General features: G+C 38.5%; 1 protein-coding gene across 3 annotated transcripts in view; it reads left to right on the forward strand.

Annotated features, from left to right (window-relative positions):
* Positions 1-23,127, forward strand: part of CTNNA1 (catenin alpha 1) — a 178,477-nt gene that overhangs the window by 131,820 nt on the left and 23,530 nt on the right. For all 3 annotated transcript variants that reach the window (XM_042936417.1, XM_042936424.1, XM_042936407.1), the window contains exons 9-10: positions 1,305-1,457; positions 15,058-15,150. In XM_042936417.1, coding sequence (XP_042792351.1) covers positions 1,305-1,457; positions 15,058-15,150 — 246 coding nt within the window. The remainder of the gene's footprint in view (positions 1-1,304; positions 1,458-15,057; positions 15,151-23,127) is intronic.

Consider the following 23,127-nt stretch of genomic DNA (forward strand, 5'->3'; position numbering starts at 1 on the left):
GTTTTGTAGTTTTGGTTAAAATTCTAGGAAGTATTTGGCCCATATATTTTACTGGGGTAAAAGGATGGTTTGTCACAGGAAACTGCCTATCTCTATTTGGTAGCTAATAAGGTTCTAACTAGCTAATAAAATCTCTTGGGGACCTGGAATAATGGAGTCCCACTGGGATGGACTGAATCAGTTAGCTTTAGTGTGAAAAGGATGTACAGGTAAGAAAATGAATTTCAAACGACTTGGGGACCTGTGAAAATACCCTGAAGGATCTTGTGGTACTAGATTACATACAGGAGAGACAGAAATTGCTGTTATTTGACTTGCCCCGCTCTGATTACACACTTGAAGTTCCCTTAGATCCTTGGTGAAGATGTGCTTCCAGTATAAATAGGTGGTGATAAAGATGTTTGGGTTGCTCAATTTTCCAAGTTAGTAAATACAGAGGAAAGAATCTCTTCGTTTGTTAAATCAAATGTATTATGTATGTGATAAATGTATTATTTGTATGCATAATGTAGTGTGATAAAATTAGTAATTTTATTACTAATGTGATCAAATTAGTATTAAGACTTAAAAAGAAGTTGCAATGGGGTGCCTAGGTGGCTTAGTCGGTTAAGTGCTCGACTCTTGATCTCATCTCAGGTCTTGATCTCAGGGTCATGAATTCAACTCCCTCATTGGGATCCACGCTGGGCATGAAGCCTACTTTAAAAAAAAAAAAAGAAAAAAAATTTGTAGTAATAATAGTTTCCAGACTTAATAGACATTTTATTGTTCATGTCTGATAAAAAGCAAAGATGGAATGTGTCTTTATTTGTTTTTCTTCTAGTGAAGTCATATCTTAAACGGTTATAAAGAAAACCGTTAATAGGTTTAAGGTTCATAGTGTGCTAACCCTGTTCAGATAAGCCAGAAAGTACTTAATCCTCTCTTTTCACTTTTAGTTAGGAATATAATTGCATATGTTCCAAGGCTATATGTATCAATTCAATCCAGAGCTGTTTTCTGTTCAGCTTTTTACTATTCCTTTAAGAAAAAAGTTTTAGTTTTGTAATTCTCCCCAAAAGGGGGATATTATCTTGAAACTTAAGATTTTGTTATTAAAATGCTATAACTATAGTATAAGCATTATCTTTAGGATCATGTTTCCTCTGTCCCATATTATATAACTTCATGGCTTACGTGAGGGATCCTCATAAAAGTGCAGCCAGGCTATCATGAGCTTCCACTAAGATTTAAAAGTACCAGAGAAAAAAGCAGTCTAGTTTCTTAGTAGAAATAAAATCAAATTTTTACAATTTAATTATTAGCTACGCAAAGCCGTCATGGACCATGTTTCAGATTCATTCCTGGAAACCAACGTTCCACTTTTAGTATTGATTGAAGCTGCAAAGAATGGAAATGAGAAAGAAGTTAAGGAATATGCTCAAGTTTTCCGTGAACATGCCAACAAATTGATTGAGGTAAGTGTATTATCAGTTTCATTAACTGTGTAACTTGGTGAAGTTTAGTGATTTTTAATCACATTATTTACTCAGCTAAAAATTTTAGGAAGCTCATGTAATATACAATATGTATAAAATGAAAGTCTTTTATTACTACTTAACATCCATCCCAAACTACCATTTTGGTCAGTTTACATTAATTCTGTACATTGTTAAATATAGATAGTCCCTATCCTAGAAACTTAACATCTCCACTTAATGTTAATGCAAATAAAGATAATTACCTACCTGAACTCAAAAGACCCTATAAGAAGGACGTCGTGTCTAGAAGTTGGAGAAATTTCATGGCTTACATCCTAGGCTGCATCCTGGCAAATTACCTAACCTTTTTCAGTTCCCATTTCTTTTCTTTAAGATGAGGTTACTATTGATAACTCTCTTGGGATTATTTTGAGGTCTAAATCTAATAGAGATGATGTATGTCAAGTGCTTAATTTTTTGCCTGAGACATGGACTCAGTCCATTCATCTTATTTTAAAATTGAAGAAACATGCTGTTAATTAGATATGGTTGAACAGTAAAAATCTTCATATAAGTGCTTGTTTTGTAAGGTGACAAGAAAAAAGAGAGGTGAATTGCTATTTAATTTCCAGGTAAGTTAGACTTGTTCCTGCCTTTTAATAAGTGAAATTATATTATTGTTCAACTTATTCATTATTACTTTATCTTTAAAAATTGACATATATAGTAAACACATACTGAAGTTATTTGATTTTGTAACCTTAACGTAAAATATCTAATATTTGGAAAAGATATTCCGTAGACCATTTGGTAATTTGGTTACTACGTAAGAACAGAAAATGGGCCTTTTATGTAAAATGTGTTTCTTGTGCATTTGGATTTATAGTGACATTAGGCCAGGTTAATACCGTAAAAACGTTCCAAGGAAAACATCAGTAATAACATTAAATGCATTACGAATTTTACATCTAGTTTTCTTTGACTATTAAATGTTATTTTGACCTGAATTAATTATGTACAGAACACATAGGTCAGTCTTCTATTCAAGTTAATGATTCTCTCATTTGGAGTTAAGAGCAGAAGAATATCATTTTGTGTCTCCATTAAGCATTATCTTTTTCACAAGAGTCACATGATAGTATGGGGTGTACCTCCAAATACACAAAGATTGTCTTTAGGAAGCCAACCTCCTATAAGTAGCCTACATGTTAGAAAATGTGCCTGCAAGAGCAAATGCAGGGACACTGCCAGCCCAAGGCATGGGGTAACAAGTACCAGTACTGGAATGGGAAAGGGCTCAGTGTGGTCCCGAACCTCAGAGGGCAGCCTTTGTCAGTACTGCAGCTGGAGGACTCTTTATTTGGGCCTGCATTATCATCCTCATCCAACACAACTGATGCTTGCTGAGCACCTACTGTGCACCAGGTATATGCAAATACAATGTATTTTCCATAATACCTTTCTCAGGTAAGGAAATTGAGGCTTAGAGAGGTTAAGTAACTTGCTTTAGGTCCTCCAGCAGTGAGGACTGTGCCTTTTGAGCTTGCTGATTTAGTGAACACTGAGAAGCATTTGGTGGACCTGATGGCCCTGGAGACCTTGCTTCAGGAGCTTTGTCCATGCTTCTACTTTTTATTTAATTCCAAACATCTCTAACCAAGGGCCCCTAGAGTTTGGTGTTCCCTATCACGACTCAGTTCTGACCACTTTCTCACCTCTTTCCTCTCTGTGCCCTCCCCCCCACATCACCCTCCATACTTCTTATATATGTATTAAATGACACAGCCTTTTTATTGCTTGAGGCACAAGTAAAGGCTTTGTAGTACCACTCTCCAAACAGTTAAATTACATTTATGGTAATAGAGATACTAGGATATATAATTGCATATGTGCTTGAAAAGGAAATGAGTTTTTAAAGTGTCGTAGAAGGCTCCAATACTTGACTCATGGCAGAACTTTATTCTTCAGTGACACGGCTTCTCTTCCCCACATGACTTTTGTGATTTAAGTATTACTATGAACACTGAAAAAGTGAGGGACTTTTTTTGAACAAAAGTGAGGCGCTTCATTGTGATTGTTTTGTTACTTCCTTTCTCTTCATTCCTGTTCCCTCTTAAATTGGAATAAATGTCAGCTGACGTTGATTTTTGTGGTCATTTATAGTTTTTCCTGGGGTTTAGGAGAAGAGTTTGTGGGAAAGTTGAGTAGAGCTAGTGGTGTTAGGCCACTAGCAGAAAAGGAGGGGGCTCTGATTCTGCAGCCATTAAGAGTTCTGCCAGGTATGTTTGTCTTTCTAAAATACTGCATTAAAATTCTTTGCTAACCATCTGCAGTTAGCACAGGCCCCACAGCAAAAGGGCATGATCCCCACAAGATTGCCCTCACTGTAGATGTCAGCTGCCTCCTGTACTAATGACTCAAAACGCTATAAATTCGGGAGTTTCCATGATCCCCCTACAAGACTGCCCTCACTTCAAATGCTGGCCACAAGTTTGGAGGGTCCCCAGGCTACCCATACTCTGACCCACTGGCTACAAATATGGGGCTTCCCATGGCCCACTTCAGGTGTGATAATGTGCTAGAACAACTCCTAGAACTCAATAGAATGCTTAGCATTACTTATCTAGGGGCCCACCAGGAGTTACTTCATTAACATAAACCATCAGGGCCAATGATGAATAACAGAGACACTCCTATCATGATTGAAATCTCATGGATATGGAAGAAGTTTCCTCCCAGGAAACCAGGACAAAAACCAGACATTCTTTATTATAGGACACCTCCCCATCTTGAAGGAATGTGAAATGCCTGGTTTTTAGGTCAATTGCTATACAGTCATAAAGCTACATGGAAGAGGTAAGCCCATGCTGGTATTTGTTTCCTGTAGCTTTATGTTTGGCCATTTACCCGGTGACTTACCATTTCTCTTACCTGGTTCTTCTTCCATTGTTCTTTTCCTTGGAGGTTCTCCCCCTTGGGAGCTAGGTTTTCTGCTCTCTCTCAGGAAATTGGGTCCATCTCTTCACACCCCAGTGAGTGTTTTTTCCTCATAGAATCATAGATTCTCATTCTGGTACGTAAAACCGCTTCTGTGTAACATCCATGAATCGTTACTTCTCTTTTCTTGGACTGCTTCTGTAGGGGGAAACTCCCAGGCCTCACATTGCATTGGTGGGTTCTCTGGTTGTTAGCAACAGGGAGCCACACTCTCCTTCTATGCAGCTACTTCTGTCCATCTTTTTACTGGTGTACACAGTGAATTGAGAGGAACCATAAGTGTAAATACACACCTGATTTCGAAGATATGGTATGGATAAAAAAAGAATATACAAAACTCATTAGCTTTTTATATTGATTACATGTTGATATGTAATATCTTGGGATTAGAAACACCAAATTATTTTTGCTAATTTCACCCTTTTTAATGTGGCTACTGAATAAATTTTAAATACCTAGAACCTTTCAGCCTGCCACTAGAAATCATTCTCGACTGAACATTTCTTAGTATATAGTTGGCCGTTTAGCCCATTTAGAATCCCTTTATTTTTATCTTACTCTAAATTACCTAGGTAAAACATATCTATATTATTTCCAATATCCCTTTTGGTAACTTCCATCATTACTCTATTAATATCTGGATAACCGTAGGAAGCATAGTTTATATTCTAGCAGGTTCTTTGTGGATTCCAGCTGCCTTTCACCTTCCCACAGATTTCTTTTTTTCTTTTTCTTTTTTCGCCCCAGTTTTCCCGTGAGTATTTGAGTGGTCCCATGTATCAGATAGCTGCTCTGTGGGGTTAGATGCACTCCTCTCATGTCTCGATCCCTCAACTGGGTAGTCTGATTTATTGCGTGTTAGAAAATGTGTTCTTTAGCATTGAAGTGAAGCCAAACATGTCACCACCTTATGTCCTCTGCACTGCTTGGGCCCTCTGCCTGGAATGTTCTGTCCACTTCTCACCCCTCATCCCACAGGCTTTTGCTCAGATGTTACCCCTGCAGAGAGGCTCTCCTGGATCCCTCATCCCCTCCATTCCACCTTCCACCATTTTTTTTAACCCTGTCATCTGTTTTATAGCCACCATAACATTTTTCACTATCTAAAATTACTGGGATTGTTTTGTTTTCTTATGTTTTCTGTTTCCCACCCCATACTCTAACAGAATGTAAATTCTTTGGGAACATGGGCCTAGAACAGTGCCTGGAACAAGTATGTGCTCAGTAACTACCAGATGAGTGAGTGTACTAGTTCTCAGGTAATAAACATTTAAGTCACTGAGGTGCTCAACCTTCAGATCCCTGGACTACCATCCCTGAGGATTCACACTTACTGGTCTCAGAACCACACTTTGAGAAATTCAGAATTCTGTGTTATGACTGAACACCATTGTTATTAAACTTGATATTCTTCTCATTCTGTATCATGTGTATATGAGGGAATGAAATGTACAGTCTTTTGGGATGTGAAGATGAATGGGGAAATTTGGAAACTTTTTAAAAATTAGGTGACGTTGATTTGAGCAGTATTTTCATTTGCTAGCACCAAGCTTTCAACAACCAATAGCAGATTTTCTAGAGTTGTGGGAGAAAAAAAATTATGATGGAGTCTCACAACAAATATTTACAGTGTTCCTGATATGTCCCAGTCACTGTTCTAGGCACTAGGGAGATGGTAGCGAATGAAACAAAAATCTCTACCCCCATGAAGGTTATGTTCTACTAGAGAGAGGGAAGCAATTAAAATACATTTATATAGTATGTGTATTTTGTACAGTGTGGTATAAATGGTGCTGAGATGATATGTGAAAAAAGTTAACTGTTTTATCAATGTTTTAAATGGAAGCAGAGCTAAAACTGTTATTTAAGTAGCATTTTAATACATGACCAAAATAAAATTGGAGCAGATGTGTTGGCACTTGCTAACTTGGTTTTTGGAAGTCTTATTTATTGCGTTAATAGAAATACTTTCTTCCCAGACCAAGTAAAATAGTATAAAAGGGTTATGCTTTAATTTGGGGTGTCATGTAAAGTTGCTTCAAATATATTCATAGTTTCTGAGTGGTATTAGGGAATAACACCCACTTAGAAATGGAAACCTTTTATGGTACCTTCCTTGTATATCACATGATGAAAATACAAGATGAATTTCAAGACTAAAAACCACATACTGACTCTTAAGTTTTTAGAACAGAAGCAAATTCCTCCAGTCCCTCTGTGTGCACAGTTAGTGTCAGGAAGGCTGTGTGAGGCTGGCTGCCGATTCAATCCTTAGTAAATGACTTTTGTGATTTTATTTGAAAAGGCAATTAACAGTATTTGCCATGAAGTTGTTCTTATTTTCTTGGGTTCTGGCTGGGACCTCTGCGTGTCTCATACCACATTTGTCAGTGCAATCCATTCCCACATCATACTGAAGCCCATATTCTTGTGTGAAGGGTGCATATAGGTTGTGTGTCCCCAAGGCCCGTGAGTAAGGGAGCAAGAGCTGAGGGTCATTACTGGTGAGCGGCATGACGCTTCTTTTCACCATTTTCTTTTGTTCTGGAGTATAGCACTGAGGGCTTTTCTTTCATCTTTTTATGAAAGATCATGGCTGTGCTTCAGGGTAACTGTAATACCTTTTATACTTGACTCTTTCTCCCATATCAAGTTAATGATTTCTTTATGTTGCTCTTCATTTTTAAGCATATTGAGGTAAAATATTTATTTTGTCAGAAAGAAGCAATACCCATGTGTCCTTTTTAATTGCTTCATTCTTAGCCTACCTCCTTTGGCTGTGAGCAGCTTAATAGCTAAAGAGCAGTCAGTTTTTCCTTTTAATTTTGCTTTCTTCTGAGTCCTTTTTCACGAATTGAGAGTGAAATAGGAAAAATGCCATTCATGAAATCTTGCCTCTAAAAACATATATCATTTAGTATTCCTTTCCTCTCAGACCCAGACATTGCATTAAAATAGGCCTTTTATCATTATGAACTTGCTACAATAAGATAGTATCTCATTCATTGCTTTGTGTATTAAGAATCAGAAGGTAAATGTAACTGGTATGCCTTTATTTTTTAAAGTTTTTATTTATTTATTTTGAGAGAGAACGCAAGCGGAGTAGGGGCAGAGAGATAGGGAGAGAGAATATCCCGAGCAGGCTCCCAGCTGATGCGGGGTTCCAACTCACAAACCATGAGATCATGACCTGAGCGGAAACCAAACATTGGATGCTCGACATCCGAGCCACCCAGGTACCCCTAACTGGTATGCTTTGGAGTTGGATTATCATTGTTGAGTTGCCACATGCCCACCCCTCACTCCAAAGTATTTCCCATTATCCAGGACTTCATATGGTATGACATTATTGGCTTAAAGTGTGTATTTTTACTGCAAATTGAACGATCTGCATTATAACTTATATTCTGTGGTTTGCCCATAATGTACAGGAAAGTGGCCTTGAAGAAGGCTCTGTAAGGAGCATTTGAATTGAACACTGACCTTATGTGATCCACCTGTGACAGCTTCAGTATTTTTCTCAGTGCCTCTGTATAATACTATAGGCTGAAATTCCTGCAAATAGCAAATTAAATGAACCTTCCATTTTCTATGACTGTAGTATGTTTAAAGCAGTCAGTATCATTGGGGGGGATGCTGACCTTGGATTCCAAAAGAATTTATTAAACCTATTGAGCTTGGTCTTTCCACATTTTTTTTTTTTTTTTTTTTTTTTTTAATTTTTTTTTATTTTTTTTTAAAATTTTTTTTTTCAACGTTTTTTATTTTTGGGACAGAGAGAGACAGAGCATGAACGGGGGAGGGGCAGAGAGAGAGGGAGACACAGAATCGGAAACAGGCTCCAGGCTCCGAGCCATCAGCCCAGAGCCTGACGCGGGGCTCGAACTCATGGACCGCGAGATCGTGACCTGGCTGAAGTCGGACGCTTAACCGACTGCGCCACCCAGGCGCCCCGGTCTTTCCACATTTTTAAAGGTCTGTAAGTTCACATGCTTGAGTCTCCGCCAAACAAAAGTGTCTTGTGTGTACTATTTTAACATCTCATACCCAAACAAGTGTTTTTGGTCGAACTTAACTACCTACTCAGATTTTGGGATGGTCTAGTGAAGGCAGTAGATGAACCTTGTTCTCAGGGAACATCAAGATTCTTTTCTCTTGGAGCATTGGTAAGAGTAATCAGAGAAACCCTGCCCAGTCTTTACCCTGCTCCAGAAGAGCCCTCCTGTTACCTCATCAGTAGAGCTGATGAACTGATGTTTAGATAGGCACACTTTCTAGGTGTACTGACATTATTCAGGCAGTTAGATAGAAATAGAGAACTTTTGAAATGGTCTATGTGATACCAAGTAAATAGAAATGATTCCTTGGGTGATGATTTACAATGAAAGCCTTTTAAAAAGCCTTTAAAAAATACCAAATATCAAAGCCATTTAAAATAATTTATGATGTTTTAATAAAGTCACAGTTTCCAAATCTGTTACTAGAGATGCTTATATTTGTATCCCGCCTCTTCCTAAAATTAGATTTGATATAGTTTATTTCAAATAAAGAGAGACATGATAACATAAGGTAGATGTAGAAAATCAGGAACTAGGAAAAGAATAATAGACAATCTTGAACTATAATTGCCATGCCTGAGTTTGGATTTGGCACTGAACTTCCTGGTAGCAAGAAGGAAAGGATGAAACACAGTTGTGTAGTTCTTGTCCTTAGAATGGAGGGAGAATGCCCCCCCCCCCCCCTTTTCTTTCATGGGAAATAAGCCTATGCTAAAGATGTGAAAAGAATCCTTACATGGGGTTTTTATGTATTTATACTTAAGGGTCAGTGAATGATTAAATATATAGGGTTGCTCAACATTTTAATACAGTATACTGACAGATACCACATTATTTTCCTTTTAAAAAATTTGTTTTTAATTTTTGTGGTTTGTCTCTTAAAAGACAAGGTCATATCATTCTTCAGGTGCGAACAGCTGTGATCTGGTGAGGAGCCTACCTGGCATGTGGCCTTCAGCCTCCCAGTGACATAATTGGGGAGGACAGAGGGCTGTGAGTCAAGTGCTTCCTTCCGATCATCCAGTATAGCTTTATCCTTTCTTTTTAAAGACAGTGTACAACTTTTGTTTATGTTTTAAATGTATTTTATAAAGAGTAATGTTTACTTATTTTTACTCACTTTAGTAAAGTTTTTTTTCCTGTTAGAGAATTTTGTTCATATACATTCATTATGGTTGTGACATGTGGATTCATTTTAACTGCTGCATTTTGTTCTCTTTCTCCTTAACCCTCTGCTTCCATCCCTCCTCTGTTTTTAACTGTCTTGACTCCTTTGCATGGGATTGAGTCCTCTCGCCTCCTCTTCTCCACCCCCCACTCCCCCCCACCTCTCCCTCCACCCCCCTTGTTTGGAAGTGGTAAACTCTGTTTTATTAGTAGTGGTTCTGGATATTTTAGCATGCATGTTTAACTGAGTGGTTGAGGGTTAATCAGTATCTTTTCCTCCTTCTGAAACTATGTCAGAATCTTAAAATGCTTTGACTTCAGTCATTCTCCAACTTAAATGTTACTGTTGTCCAGTACTTTGGTTCTTGTAAGTTTTAGTCCCATGAGTTAGGTACTAGTGGTATTGCTGAATTCATTTTTTCCACTTTGCTTAAATTGTACTTGATACATTATTTTCACTGCTTCTCATTTCTTCTTTCATGTTGTTAAGCCTTCTGTCTGGAATTATCTCTTCTTCCTAAAGCATCTTTGTTACAAACTTAGTAGGGGGAGGGAAGATCTGTCTGGAGTAAATGATCTTGGGTTGTTTTTAGTCTTTATTGTGCCCCAAATCTTAGAGAAACAGTTTTGTTGAATATATAGTCCTAGGATTATCCCCCTGCCAGGTCCCCAACTCCAGTGATTTGAAGATACTATTTCCCTATCTCTGGCATCCGTCATTGCTGTTAAGTCATCAGTCAGTCTTACTGAGCTTACTTTGTGGATAATTTGTATTTACTTTCTGTTTTTAAGACCTTGTTTTAAAACTAGAGTATTTGTTGTTGTAAAGATTCACTGCAGTATGTCTGGTTATGGATTTCTTTTTATTCCCCTATTTAGACTTTGTGTTCCCAAATATGAAATTTATATTTCATCCACTCTGAAAATTTTTCAGTCATTCTCTCTTTCACTATTGCCACTCCCTCTTTCTCTGTCTTTGCTTCTGAATCCCTCATGGTTGAATAATAGATACTTTCAGTGTAATTGCATGTCTCTTAATTTTGTGCATTGTCTCCATATTGTGAAAATTTCTTAGTTTTCCTGAATAAGTTCTTAAGTTTGATTTTACAGGTTAGTACGTCTCTTTTTAACAGTACGTGATATATACTAAATTTCTAGGAGGTATAGAAGTTACAGATTTTCTCTGGAAGTTCTACTTTGATCCTTCTTAAATATGGCTAGTCATTTTTTACTGTATTTTAACTTTGCTTGCTTTTCTTTCATTTCTGTTAACATAATATATTTTTTAATACTCTAGTTTTGATCATTTGAGTATCTGTAGTCATTATGAATCTGATTACACAATTGTTTTGCTTACTCCTGCCCAAGATAGCTTATTTCCTTGTATACTTCCTGCATTTTTTATTGTAAATTTACCTTCCTGGAATTTTGTATATGAGAATTCTTTGAGGCCTGGGTTTGGATGACCTTCTATCAGAGAAAATTTCCATTTATATTTGCTTCTGCCAGTTGCTTAGGGACACCTCCCCTTGTGAGGGCCAAGGTGTATTGGTCCATTAAAAACCCAGATTCTAATCACAGAATGGAACATACCCATTTCTCTATTCCCACCCCTGTGCAAGCACTGTTTTCAGTGGTTTCTTTTATAAAACTCTTTGAATTTCTGCTTTCTTATGTCTAGCCTCTGATAATTTCCCTCAATTACCTGGTTAGCCCTGCATCAAGAAACAAAAAAGAGTTGGAAGGTATAAATTGCAGAGTATAAAATTCACATCTACCCCTTTTAAGTATACAACTCTGATTTTTACTAAATTTGTAGAAGTATGCATCCATTACCACATTTCATTTTTTGGTAAGATATTTTGTTACTCCTAATAAGGTAGCCAACACCCTTTCCTCAAATTGGGAAGTTGGAGGCTTATCCTCTGTTCCATCATCATTTCTCTTGTGGATTTGGGAATAACTGGTAGAAGTTTCTTGAGTGATTGTGAAATTTATATGATGTGTAGTTGGGACTTCTCACTTGATGCATGTCAGGTTTACAAAGTTGAGTTACTGTAATTTTGGACTTGTTGAGAGCTCAGACTCAACCATTTTAAAGAGGAAAACTTAAGTGGTAGCATGACCCAGAGCCACAATGGCAAGTAATGCAGGTTTTGAGCTTCAACCTCTTGAGCTTTATGGTTATAGTTGTGGACTTGAGCTCCCTTTTCCAAAGTTCTTTTCACTTGTTTTACTCCCCACAATGGGCATAGGCTGTTAGGTTATTAATTTACCACCAAGAACAAAAAGAAATCTCACTTCCTGCAGAGGTTCCAGAGTAAGGGGCAGTGGAGCCCCTCAGCCAAATATGAAGGAGAAGCAGTTACTGAGGGCCGTGGGAAGAAACTTGTGCTGACCTTACACAAATTTAACCTTCATTTAAAAGTCATCAACACATGTATAATAGAGGAGAAATTGTCATAATGGGGTTTTTTTCCCATTATGGAACTTCATAAATTTTATTTAAGAAGAGAAAATCTAGTATAAAGGTAGAGTTTTCCTAAATGTCTGAAAAGTTGTTTTTTTTTGTAGTGTGCAGATGTCATATTTGTTGATATGACACAGCCTGGCTGTGACATTTCTTTTTTCCTCCACAGCATAAATTGTTACTGTGCTACTCCTAAAACCAGCAAAAATCCAGGGCTTTTTTTTTTTTTTTTTAAATCAGGGAGTTGCTGGTTTTCTGAAATGTTCTGCTCTTCTCTAAGGTCCAAACTTCCACAGTGTAGGCATAGATAGTGCAAGAGGCCTTAATGATTTCAAAGCTTATGATTTCATAGGTCATAGTGTCAGTCTTAGGCCACCTCTTGAATTAGCAAGAATCAAAGACATTTAAACTGTTAATACACAAGTTACCATGATAGCAGAGATACAATTATTTATTCCCAGAGAAAATCTAGAGGTAACTGCACAGTGTTCTGCCAGGTTCTCTGGAAGTTTGGTCTATGTATTTTTAATTTAAACTTGAGTCTCTTCTTCAGTCTCAGTATGAACTGCTCTCCCAAATTTCTAGAGCCCCAGAAGGAGACATTTAGGAAACCCCTCCTCTCAGCCTCCCCTTTCACTGTTGTCAAGCGTGGCACTAGTATATGAGGTTAGCATCTCAGAGAGCTACGGTTGAGATGTTGCATTTGCACATTTGTCATTGTTGGAAGTGAGTAGCCCTGTCCCTGGAGGGTGAATAGAAGCTCATTCATCTGAAGAAGACTGTCAGTGACAGGCGCTCTCTCCCTCCTCCCAGGCCAGGCAGGGCGGCCTCCTGAAACAGGCAGTGTACTCTTGTGGAACATTACTGCTTCAGCAATACATCAGAAACCATTTAAGTAACGTTTTAAAATAAAGAACAAGTCTTGCATAGCCTTTATTTTGTTAGGAATTGTATCAGGAAACAGGAAAGATGGTTTACAGAGGTCAGCCATTTCAGCCTTAGCCACCCACACTCTCATGTATCTGATCTATAATATATAATAGTTTACATAATCTTTGCTTCTTACTTTTCTGGATCTTACAGATTCATAAAATTGGGTGAGTGTAAATTGAAATAAAATGATGCTAGTAGTGACTAGAGAGTAAGGATAGAAACAGAGTGACAGACCTTCCTGAATTTTACACTTGGCTGGCCTCCCAAATAGTGGGAGTGGGGCGGGAGTGCTGGGTATTAGTATGCTCACCTCAGCAGGAATCTTTGTTAGTCTCAAATTACTAATGTAGTGATGAGCCCCAAATTTTATATTTGTTTTTCAAAATGCCTTCTTAAGGAATTGAAACAGTGGGAGTTGCAGATTCATGAACATATCTAAGTTAAGCTTTCTCCTGCACTGTAGCATCATTGAGGGATAATGTTTTTTAAACATTTTATATTTTACAAAATAGAGTTTTGGTTATGTTTTGCAGTAATTTTTAAACAAAAAAAATCTGCATAATCAACTGTATTATCGTGAAGACTAGTGCCTGTTTGCTCAGGTCCAGTTGATACTAGAAAGTGGAATTGTAATCTTTAGGGGAAATATGTTACTTCTGTATATGATTTTGAAGACCCCTAAACATTAAAGATCTGACTTAATTTTTTATTTCTTTACATTTTATATTTAAATTGCATGTTAGTTCTGTTGTTTCTCCTTATGATTAGGCATTGCAGGATTCTGATAGTTAGCAGTCTTCCAGAAAGCTGATAATCCCTAACCATAATACTGCAAACAACAGCCATAATAGTACGTAATTTTTCTTTTGCCTGTATGTGCTTAAGTTGGGTGGAGGAGTGAAAATCAAAGGTTATCACCATTGCCCTTGTTTACTCTGGCATTTAAATTCCCGGAAAGTGCCTTTGATATTAAACTGCCTACGCATCTGTCATTCATAACTCAATTTGCAACCGGGGGGGGGGGGGGGGGGGGCGGGGCGGGGGAAGATGTGTCTTAGCACAATGTATTCATTTGGTCCTTGGTATTACCATTGGGGTTGGCAAGCCTGTTTATGTAGAAACATGGGTAAGTGATCACAGTGCTCACAGTTGCTACAGAGCAAGGTTCTCACCACGGCCAGGGCTTCAGCTGAGGAAGTCTGACACAACTTGGAAAGATTGTTTCTGGCTACTGGAGCAGTGTCGTTAAGATACTTTGGACAGAAAGGTCAAGAGTTCAGTTCAAATAAAGCAGTACCATTCAGAAAGGAGTTCAGCTTTCAGTGCTTTTGAGAACCTAGTTGAAGGATAGTTTTCTTCTAACTGTGGGACATCATCCCTGTTTATTTTTCCATTTCTGATGAAGATGGCCTTGGGTATATGTTGATGTTATCTTAATACTATTTTTTTTTAATTTGAAAAATATCTTTGTGTTTAAATAAACCTCTTGGCTTAGTAAGCAGCCATTCACCTGTAAAATGAGAATAGCATCTTAGAATTTCTATTTCTTTTCTTCAAGAACCAGCTACATGGTATATTTGTAATTGAGGACACCAGCTTTTCTTTCTGAATGCCCTTGATTCCTTAGCTTTTCTCATGTTGTTGTCCACACCATGAGAACTGCCTTTCTACTGTTCAGGCAGGTAAGAGAGCATGGTAAAGCCTATGAGTTACATGCCCTGGAATCTCATTCTGCCAACAGTGTGACCTGTGTTACAAGTCGACATAGTCTCCTTAGCACAGAGATTTAAAAAAAAAAAAAAAAAAAAAATTGTCCTCCTAGGTAGGTAATTAATTTGAGAAATAAAATACCATTTGTGCTCTTGGCATGTGTTCTATAAAAGATCAGAGGTGGGAGTGGGTATACATTTGTTTTCCTTAGGGATCAAAAGAAAAATCTTCTAAGAACTTTTTATGGTGTTCCTTCTTCTAGGTTGCCAACTTGGCCTGTTCCATCTCAAACAATGAAGAAGGTGTAAAGCTTGTTCGAATGTCAGCAAGTCAGCTAGAAGCTCTCTGTCCTCAGGTAAGGTATGACCAAAAATGTTTATGGTACCACTGAATTGGAGTTTGGTTACATTGGAGATCAGGTTTATTTTTTTAATTTTGTTTTTAGAATTTTACATAGAAGTCTTGAGGACAAAACACTGATCCAGAGTTCACAAAGCTTGTAGAAATTTATGTTCAGCTTCAAGTGACATTTCCTTGGGGCATCACATATTACTATCCTTTGCCTTTCATTAAAAATGGATAGTGTCTTTCATTGCTGGCAAGTGGAGGGTGTGTAGTGACCTCACTACTCAGTCTGTAACCTCCTTGAGAGAGGGCCATCTGCAACATTTGACAGTCCTGGATTTAGGGTAGTTATCTGACAAACCTGAAGGAGTAACAGTTACCCACCTATGCTCCTTAATGCCTGGGATTTGGATCTTTGTGATGGAGGGAACAAGATCCAAGAGCTAGAACCATTACTCTGTAATGTCCTGAAGTAGCATTTTGGTACATATGTTAGCAACGTAATCCAGCTAGCTACTGAATTAAAAGCTTGAGAACTTTTCTCCATTTATGATGGCATATTGGAAGACTAGCGATTATGGCAGTCTGGGACTCTCGAAAGACTCTGAAGTACATAGAAGAACAGTTGCTTTGTTAAATGACCAACGTGTTGGCCTGCCTCCTATGAGGGGAACTGACCCTGTCTGTGGGGTCCCCTGCTCCTTGACAGTCACAGGTGTTTTTAAGCGGTATAAGTGCTGTTTTCAGTGGAAGAGGCTGCCCTTCTGATTTCCCAAGCAGAGACTGCTCATGGGCCTACTCTGAGGATTTACATTTACTTTCTCTAAATGTCCTGTCAGATGGCAGTGGCCACAGATAAAGGGAAATAAAGCAGAGGAACGGGAGTAACAGAAGAGAGGTCATAGGAATGAAATTTCTATGTTGTGTGTGCAACCAGCTTTAAAATATATTGAGACCAATACTTTGGCCCTTTCATATAAATAATTCCTGACCCTCAAGATAGGCAACCAAAAGAAGTAAAGCCTGATTATTAATCTGGGATCTTAACTGGTGCACAGGTTAGTTAAGGCATTTGTTCTAATCGTCATTCATGTGTATCTCGCTTGCCAGTGAGAGTTGGTTTGTGTAAACACTACTATGATAGGCCATTGTGAATCCACATTATATGATGAACATCTTTTCAGCTTTCATACAGTCATGAAATCCAGTAGAAATTAGTAGCGGTAAAGATAATAAGCACAATGGATTGAATGACTTGTAGAAAGTTCATGGATGACTAAGTTGTAAGAAGTAAATTCAGAGTAAATTTCTAAAGATGGGGCATTCTTTCCCCAAGTTTATCATTTTACCCTATCAGCACTTTGTTTTTAATGTCTTTGGTTCTCCGTTTGATTTTGAAATGCTTGAAAAGCCACAATGCTTTCACATATCAGCTGAAACAGATGGTAACATACGCTGATCACACCTACCAAGAGTATTTATATAAATGATCTTAAGCCTAGGAGAAAAAATCACATGGAGAGTCTAGTAGATCCTAATGAAATGGTGGTGTGCACAAATCATGTGTGGCTGGGCCATGTTGTGCCGGTTTGAGTTTGCCCTCAGCATTGTTTCTCTCTTGGGTATTTGATTTCTTCTAGTAGAACAGACCTTCAGGAGGAGTGGGTTTAGACCGTGCCCAGACCACCCTTAGTATTAGGTGTGTGTCCTGGATAAAAAGGTGTTTTCCCAAGTGTGCTTCTTGTCTTCCAGACTCTTGCCTAGGTTCATTTTTGCCCCTGCTCAAAGCAGGGCTGGGCAGACTCAGTGATGGCAAATACAGCAGACATTTGCAGCCATGATAGTGACAAACTTGAGTAGTATGTGCCGTTTCTACATGAGGAAGCTGCGATTCCACTCCAGGCCAGTATTGCCAGGTCCTTTCATTATTTTTAAAGAGAAGTCAGCAATTCAGGTTTTTCTGTCAAGTCTCAATTTTAAACGATAGGTAACTAATCAAAAGTTTAGAAAGTCTTTGAAGAGGGTAAACCAAACTCCTCTGAGACTGCATCTGGCTTACCCTGGCCCGTGCATTGCATTCTCAAAGCGCTTCTTCTTCAAACTGGCTGGTGGCCATCCCTGTGAGGAAGAGGGCTTTCCCTGGAGCTCTCTCTCTCCTTACTCTTCATTCTGATGTGGGCAGTGACCTCTACCACCAGGGCCCTGAACTAGAGGTGTTCCCTTCCACAGACACTGGCTTGTGTGATAAACAGACTAGGCTGGTTAGTTCCTCAGGAGTTTAGGAAGGGGTTTAATATGCTGCAGCCTATATGGCACAAAAACAGACACTCAGATCCATGGAATAGAATAGAGAACCCAGAAATGGATCCACAAATGTATGGCCAACTAAACTTCGACAAAGCAGGAAAGAATATCCAATGGAATAAAGACTGTCTCTTCAGCAAGTGGTGCTGGGAAAACTGGACAGTGACATGCAGAAAAATGAACCTGGACTACTTTCTTACACCATACACAAAAATAAACTCAAAATGGATGAAAGACCTAAATGTAAGACATTTGTAATGATGTAAGACATCAAAATTCTCAGGGAGAAAGCAGGCAAAAACCTCTTTGACCTTGGCCACAGCAACTTCTTACTCAACACGTCTCTGGAGGCAAGGGAAACAAAAGTACCAATGAACTATAGGGACCTCATCAAAATGAAAAGCTTCTGCACAGCGAAGGAAACAATCACCAAAACTAAAAGGCAACCAACAGAATGGAAGAAGAGATTTGCAAATGACATATCAGATAAAGGGTTAGTATCCAAAATCTATAAAGAACTTCTCAAACTCAACACCCAAAAAACAAATAATCCAGTGAAGAAATGGGCAGAAGACATGAATAGACACTTCTCCAAAGAAGACATCCAGATGGCCAACTGACACATGAAAAAATGCTCAACCTCACTCATCAGGGAAATACAGATCAAAACCACAATGAGATAGCACCTGTCAGAATGGCTAACATTAACAACTCAGGTAACAATGGATGTTGGAGAGGATGCGGAGAAAGAGGATCTCTTTTGCACTGCTGGTGGGAAAGCAAACTGGCACAGCCTCTCTGGAAAATAGTACGGAGGTTCCTCAAAAAATTAAAAATAGAACTACTGTGCAACCCAGCAATTGCACTACTAGGGTATTTATCCAGGGGATACAGGGATGCTGTTTTGAAGGGCCACATGCACCCCAAGTTTATAGTAGCACTATCAACAACAGCCAAAGTATGGAAAGAGCTCAAATGTCCATCAATGGAGAAGGAAGATGTGGCATGTGTACACACACACACACTGGAGTATTACTTGGCAATCAAAAAGAATGAAATCTTGCCATTTGCAAGTATGTGGATGGAACTAGAGGGTATTATGCTAAGCAAAATTAGAGAAAGATATCATATGACTCACTTATGAAGACTTTAAGATACGAACAGATGAACAAAAGGAAGGGAAGCAAAAATAATATAAAAACAGGAAGGAGGACAAAATGAAAGAGACTTAAATACGGAGAACAGAGGGTTACTGGAGGGGTTGTGGGATGGGGGATGGGCTAAAGGGTAAGGGGCACTAAGGAATCTACTCCTGAAATCATTGTTGGACTATATGCTAACTAATTTGGATGTAAATTTAAAAATATAAAAATTAATTTATTAATTAACAAAAATGCTGTAGCCTATAGACAGTTATTAGAGTGCATCTTTATTGTGAGGCTGCTGGCAATATCTGACCACAGGATGAAGTACGTGTTCGATTTTTCCATGCTGGTTTTTGTGCCTCACACCCACACTCTTGCATGTAGGAAGCCCGGGCCCCTGTGTTGGAGATGTTCTCCTTATGTAACTCTTCTGTGGCCCCACCTACATTTTGGAGTTGGCTCCTAGACCTTATTGTTGAAGGGGAGACATGACAGATGGAACCTCCAGAGGAGCTTTTCCCCCATTTTGTCAGTTCACTCAGTAGCAAATTAACTTTGGAAATGAGAACTGTTGTGAAGTACTAACTTTGTAGCAGTTAAGTGACTTTAACTTCAAATATTTGAGATTAATTAAAGTTGAGGAGGAAGTAACCTGAAAGTGGCTTTGTTTTGTTGCTTGGGGGAACAAAAGCACCCACATTTTTTTGTGATTTGCTGTTGCAAGAAAGGAAGTAGGTCAGCTGTCTCTGCCTGCATTGCCTGCTACTCTGTGGCTGCACTGTCTCTGTTCATCTGGAGGGGGACCTGCTTCCATTTGAGCAGAGAGCCCTAGTCTCACATGCCTTTATAAGGGAAAAACCCAACTGTTATGGGGATAAATATGAATCTGTACCCCACATATCCCTGACATGCCTTGTTTGTAGATGTGCCCAAGTCTTAGTCTGTGGTAGCTGCTTAAAATATTTCACTTCTTTAGTTCATTTGGTGCTGGGCAGCGAAAAAAAGGAAAAAGAAGGTTTCTGACAATTGAATCTTTAAAATTGTGGGAGGGCATTTTGGAGATGATCTCACTTAATATTTTATTTTTCTTAGTTCATTTGTGAGAATGAGCATTGTACATTTAGGTTAATACAGATCTGGCACTTTAATAATTCATATAGCCTGGTTTAATGCATGGCCTTTCTTGGAAATCTACACAAAGGTGAATTAAGTATTTGAAGCCACAGCTTATCTGCATTTCTTTCTTTCTTTTTTTTTTTTTTTTTTTGTCCTTCTCACTAACTAGAGAAACAACTTACGAAATTGCCCATTCTTCTTGTGCCTCCTTAGATTTATCTTCCATATTGCTTCTTTTCCCTTTGTGCTTTTGGGAACACTGATCATTTTTGTGGCTGACAGGCTTAACAAGCATCAAATAAACACAAACCCAGACAGGCCTGGCCTATAGGTGGTGAGAAAATATGTAGCTCTTATTGGAGCATCTAAGGCATACAGGCCAGGGTACCCTGTGACCTCAGCTCTCACGCATCTATTATTTCACAATCATAGGACCATCTAACTTTGAACCACCTCACTTTTCCACTTCGGATATTCTCTAATCTTTTATTTCAAAGCAGCTTAACAGAAGAGCTCGAAGGAGATGCTTCTGACTAAAGGTTTCAGTACCTTGCCCCCTGCCCCTTCCACTCCTTCTGACAGAGATCTGTTGGTAACATGCTGCCAGAGACATTGCAGTCTCCCTGTAAGGCTTGCATATTGATACTGGTCAGTTGTTTTCTTTTCTGGTACAGTCTGATTTCCATAGCCTAACAGTTGGAAAGTGTTTACTTCTCTTCTGTTTTCTTGAAAAATCTGTATAATTGATATTAGTCCTTTAAATGTTTGGGATAATTTACCACTGAAGACATTTGGCCTGGAGTTTCCTTTGTGGGAAGGTTTTTAACAATTCAGTTTCTTTAATCGATAAAAGGATATTCACATTAGCTGTTTATTCTTGAGTGTCTTTGGTAATTTATATTTCATCAGTTACTACTATGTTACTTTATTCCTTCTGCCAGATTTGGGGTTTAATTTGTCCTTTTTCTAGTTCTAAAGTTAGAAGTTTTTAGATCATTGATTTGAGACTTTCTTTTCTGATGTCACAGTTAAACATTTAATGGTATAAATTTCTCTTAAAGCACTGCTTTAGCTACATCCTACAAATTGTAATGTGTGTGTTAAATAGTATGGGAATGTCAGCAAAGATGCCATTGGGAAAATGATTTAGAAGCAAAGACCCAGAGGAGATGATAGAACAAGTCATGGAGGTATGGCACTCCAGGCAGAGAGAACAGCAAATGCAGAGGCTTTCAAAAAGAGGGTCAAATTTCTAACAGATGTTTGGGTGGTTTGGGGCTTTTTAGGGCCATGGTAAGGCCTTTGGCTTTTTACTCTGAGTGACATGGGAAGCCAATGAAGGATTTTGAATAGAGGATTGACATGATTTAATTTAGGTTTGAACAAGGCCTCCCTGACTTCTGTCAGGAGGGATGGAAGCAGAGATATCTCTTAGGAGGCTGTGCTAATAAGCGGGAAAACACCCCTCACCCCCCACAAAGATGTTCATTTCCTAATTCCGAAACCTATAAATGCATTACTTTAAGTAGCAAAAGGGCTTTGTAAAGGTTAAAAAAAAAAGAGAGAGAGAGAGAGAACTAAGGGTAGATTATCAGGTAGGGACCCCAGTATAATCAAAGTATCGTAACAGGGAGACATAGGTGTCAGAGTCTGAGAAGACACTGTGATCGCAGAAGCAGGCATTGGAGCCATATGGCCACAAGCCGAGGAATGTGGGCAGCCTCTAGGAGTCAGACTGGATTCTCCTCTAGAGCCTCTAGAATGAATAGGTCTGCTGACACTTTGACTTCTGATGTCCAGAACTATAAGATAATACATTTGTGTTGTTTTAAGTAAAATTACTTCAGTAATAATATGTTACAGCAGCATTAGGAAACCAAAACAGAGGCTTTGGTACTAATCCAGGAAAGAGTACAGTGGATGTGGTAAGCACTGATTAGACTCTGGATATATGATGATAGAATTTACTGAAGGATTAAATATGAGGTGGAGGGGAAAGAGAGGAGTGAAGGAGAATTCCAGGGTTTTGAATATAAGTAGCTGGAAGGATGGAGGTGTCATTTATTTTGATAGGGAAGCGTGGTTTGGGGGAACAGCTAAGGAGCTCTGTTTTAGACACGGTAATTAGATATGCAAGATGCTAAGTGAAATTCAAGGAACAGATCTAGACAGGTTGTATAAATGTGAGACTCATCAGCACACATAGGATACCATGAGCCTGGATGTGCTCACCAATAGAATGAGTATACCTAGAGTAAAAAAGTCTAGGTACTAAAACTGGGGTTCTCTAACATTTAAAGTTTGGGGATATGAGCAAAGAAGACTGAGGAAGGGTTAGTAAGACCAGAAGAACACCAGAAGCTGGCTCTACCTTGGAAACCAAGTGAAAAAGAGTGTTTCTAGGAATGATGTTTATTCCTGTCAATTGGTTGTTGAACGTGAACTGAGAATTAGTCCTTGGATTCAACAATATGTAGAGATGACAAATGACCTTGGACAAAGGAGTTTAGGTAGAGTTTAGGAGACATAAGCTTGACTAGAATGGGTTCAAGAGAGGAGAGAGGGATTGGGTATAACAAGTTGGCAGCTCTTTCAGATTTTATGTAAGGTTTATAGAGACATGGGGTGGTAGCATGAGCTAGATACAGGATTGAGACTGTTACTTGTTTTTTATTTTTAGTTGGGACCCATACTAGCATGTTTTTTATGTTTACCTGTTGAAAATAATCCAATAGATGAGAAATATTTACAGTATAGAAAGAGGGGAAATATCGATAATACATAATTAGGAAATAGTCCAGTAAAGGGGAAATATTGATAATATAGAATAATATCAGTATAAATATTGATAATACAGAATAGATAATCTATATAACCAATAGAATTTATAATAGACAATATCAATATAGATACTATAGAATGGATGAAGAATTGCTAGAGCAATGTCCTGGAGTAGGGGAGAGGAAATAAGATGCAGTGGACAGGTAGAAAGGTTGGTCTGAGATGGGAACATAGATTGAACACCTATATTTTTAAAAAGGTAAGACAGTACCTGGTACAGATGCAGGTAAGTGGGTAGATGTGGTGATAGGAACTATGGACATTGTCTTTTGATCGCATTCATCTCACTCAAGTAGGAAGCAGCAGGCTTTGAAGCTGAGACTGAGGATACTGGCTGAGGTAGGTGAGAAAAGAAGGTGTGAAACAAATACTCATTATACTCATTTAGAGTCCAGGCTTGAGAGGAGGAGATTTACTAGACTAAGGAAGTATAGTTCCCTTGCTGTCTCCAACATTATGTGTCTTGAGTGATCAAGAATTTTAAAGCAAGACCACTCCGCATTCTTGGGACAGGAAATTGTGAGACATCTGAGTGGAGCTGTTTGGTATAGAGCAAGCGATATGAGTTGGGAGCTAGAATA

This window comes from Panthera leo, chromosome A1, assembly GCF_018350215.1.
Source record: "Panthera leo isolate Ple1 chromosome A1, P.leo_Ple1_pat1.1, whole genome shotgun sequence".
Classification (NCBI taxonomy): domain Eukaryota; kingdom Metazoa; phylum Chordata; class Mammalia; order Carnivora; family Felidae; genus Panthera; species Panthera leo.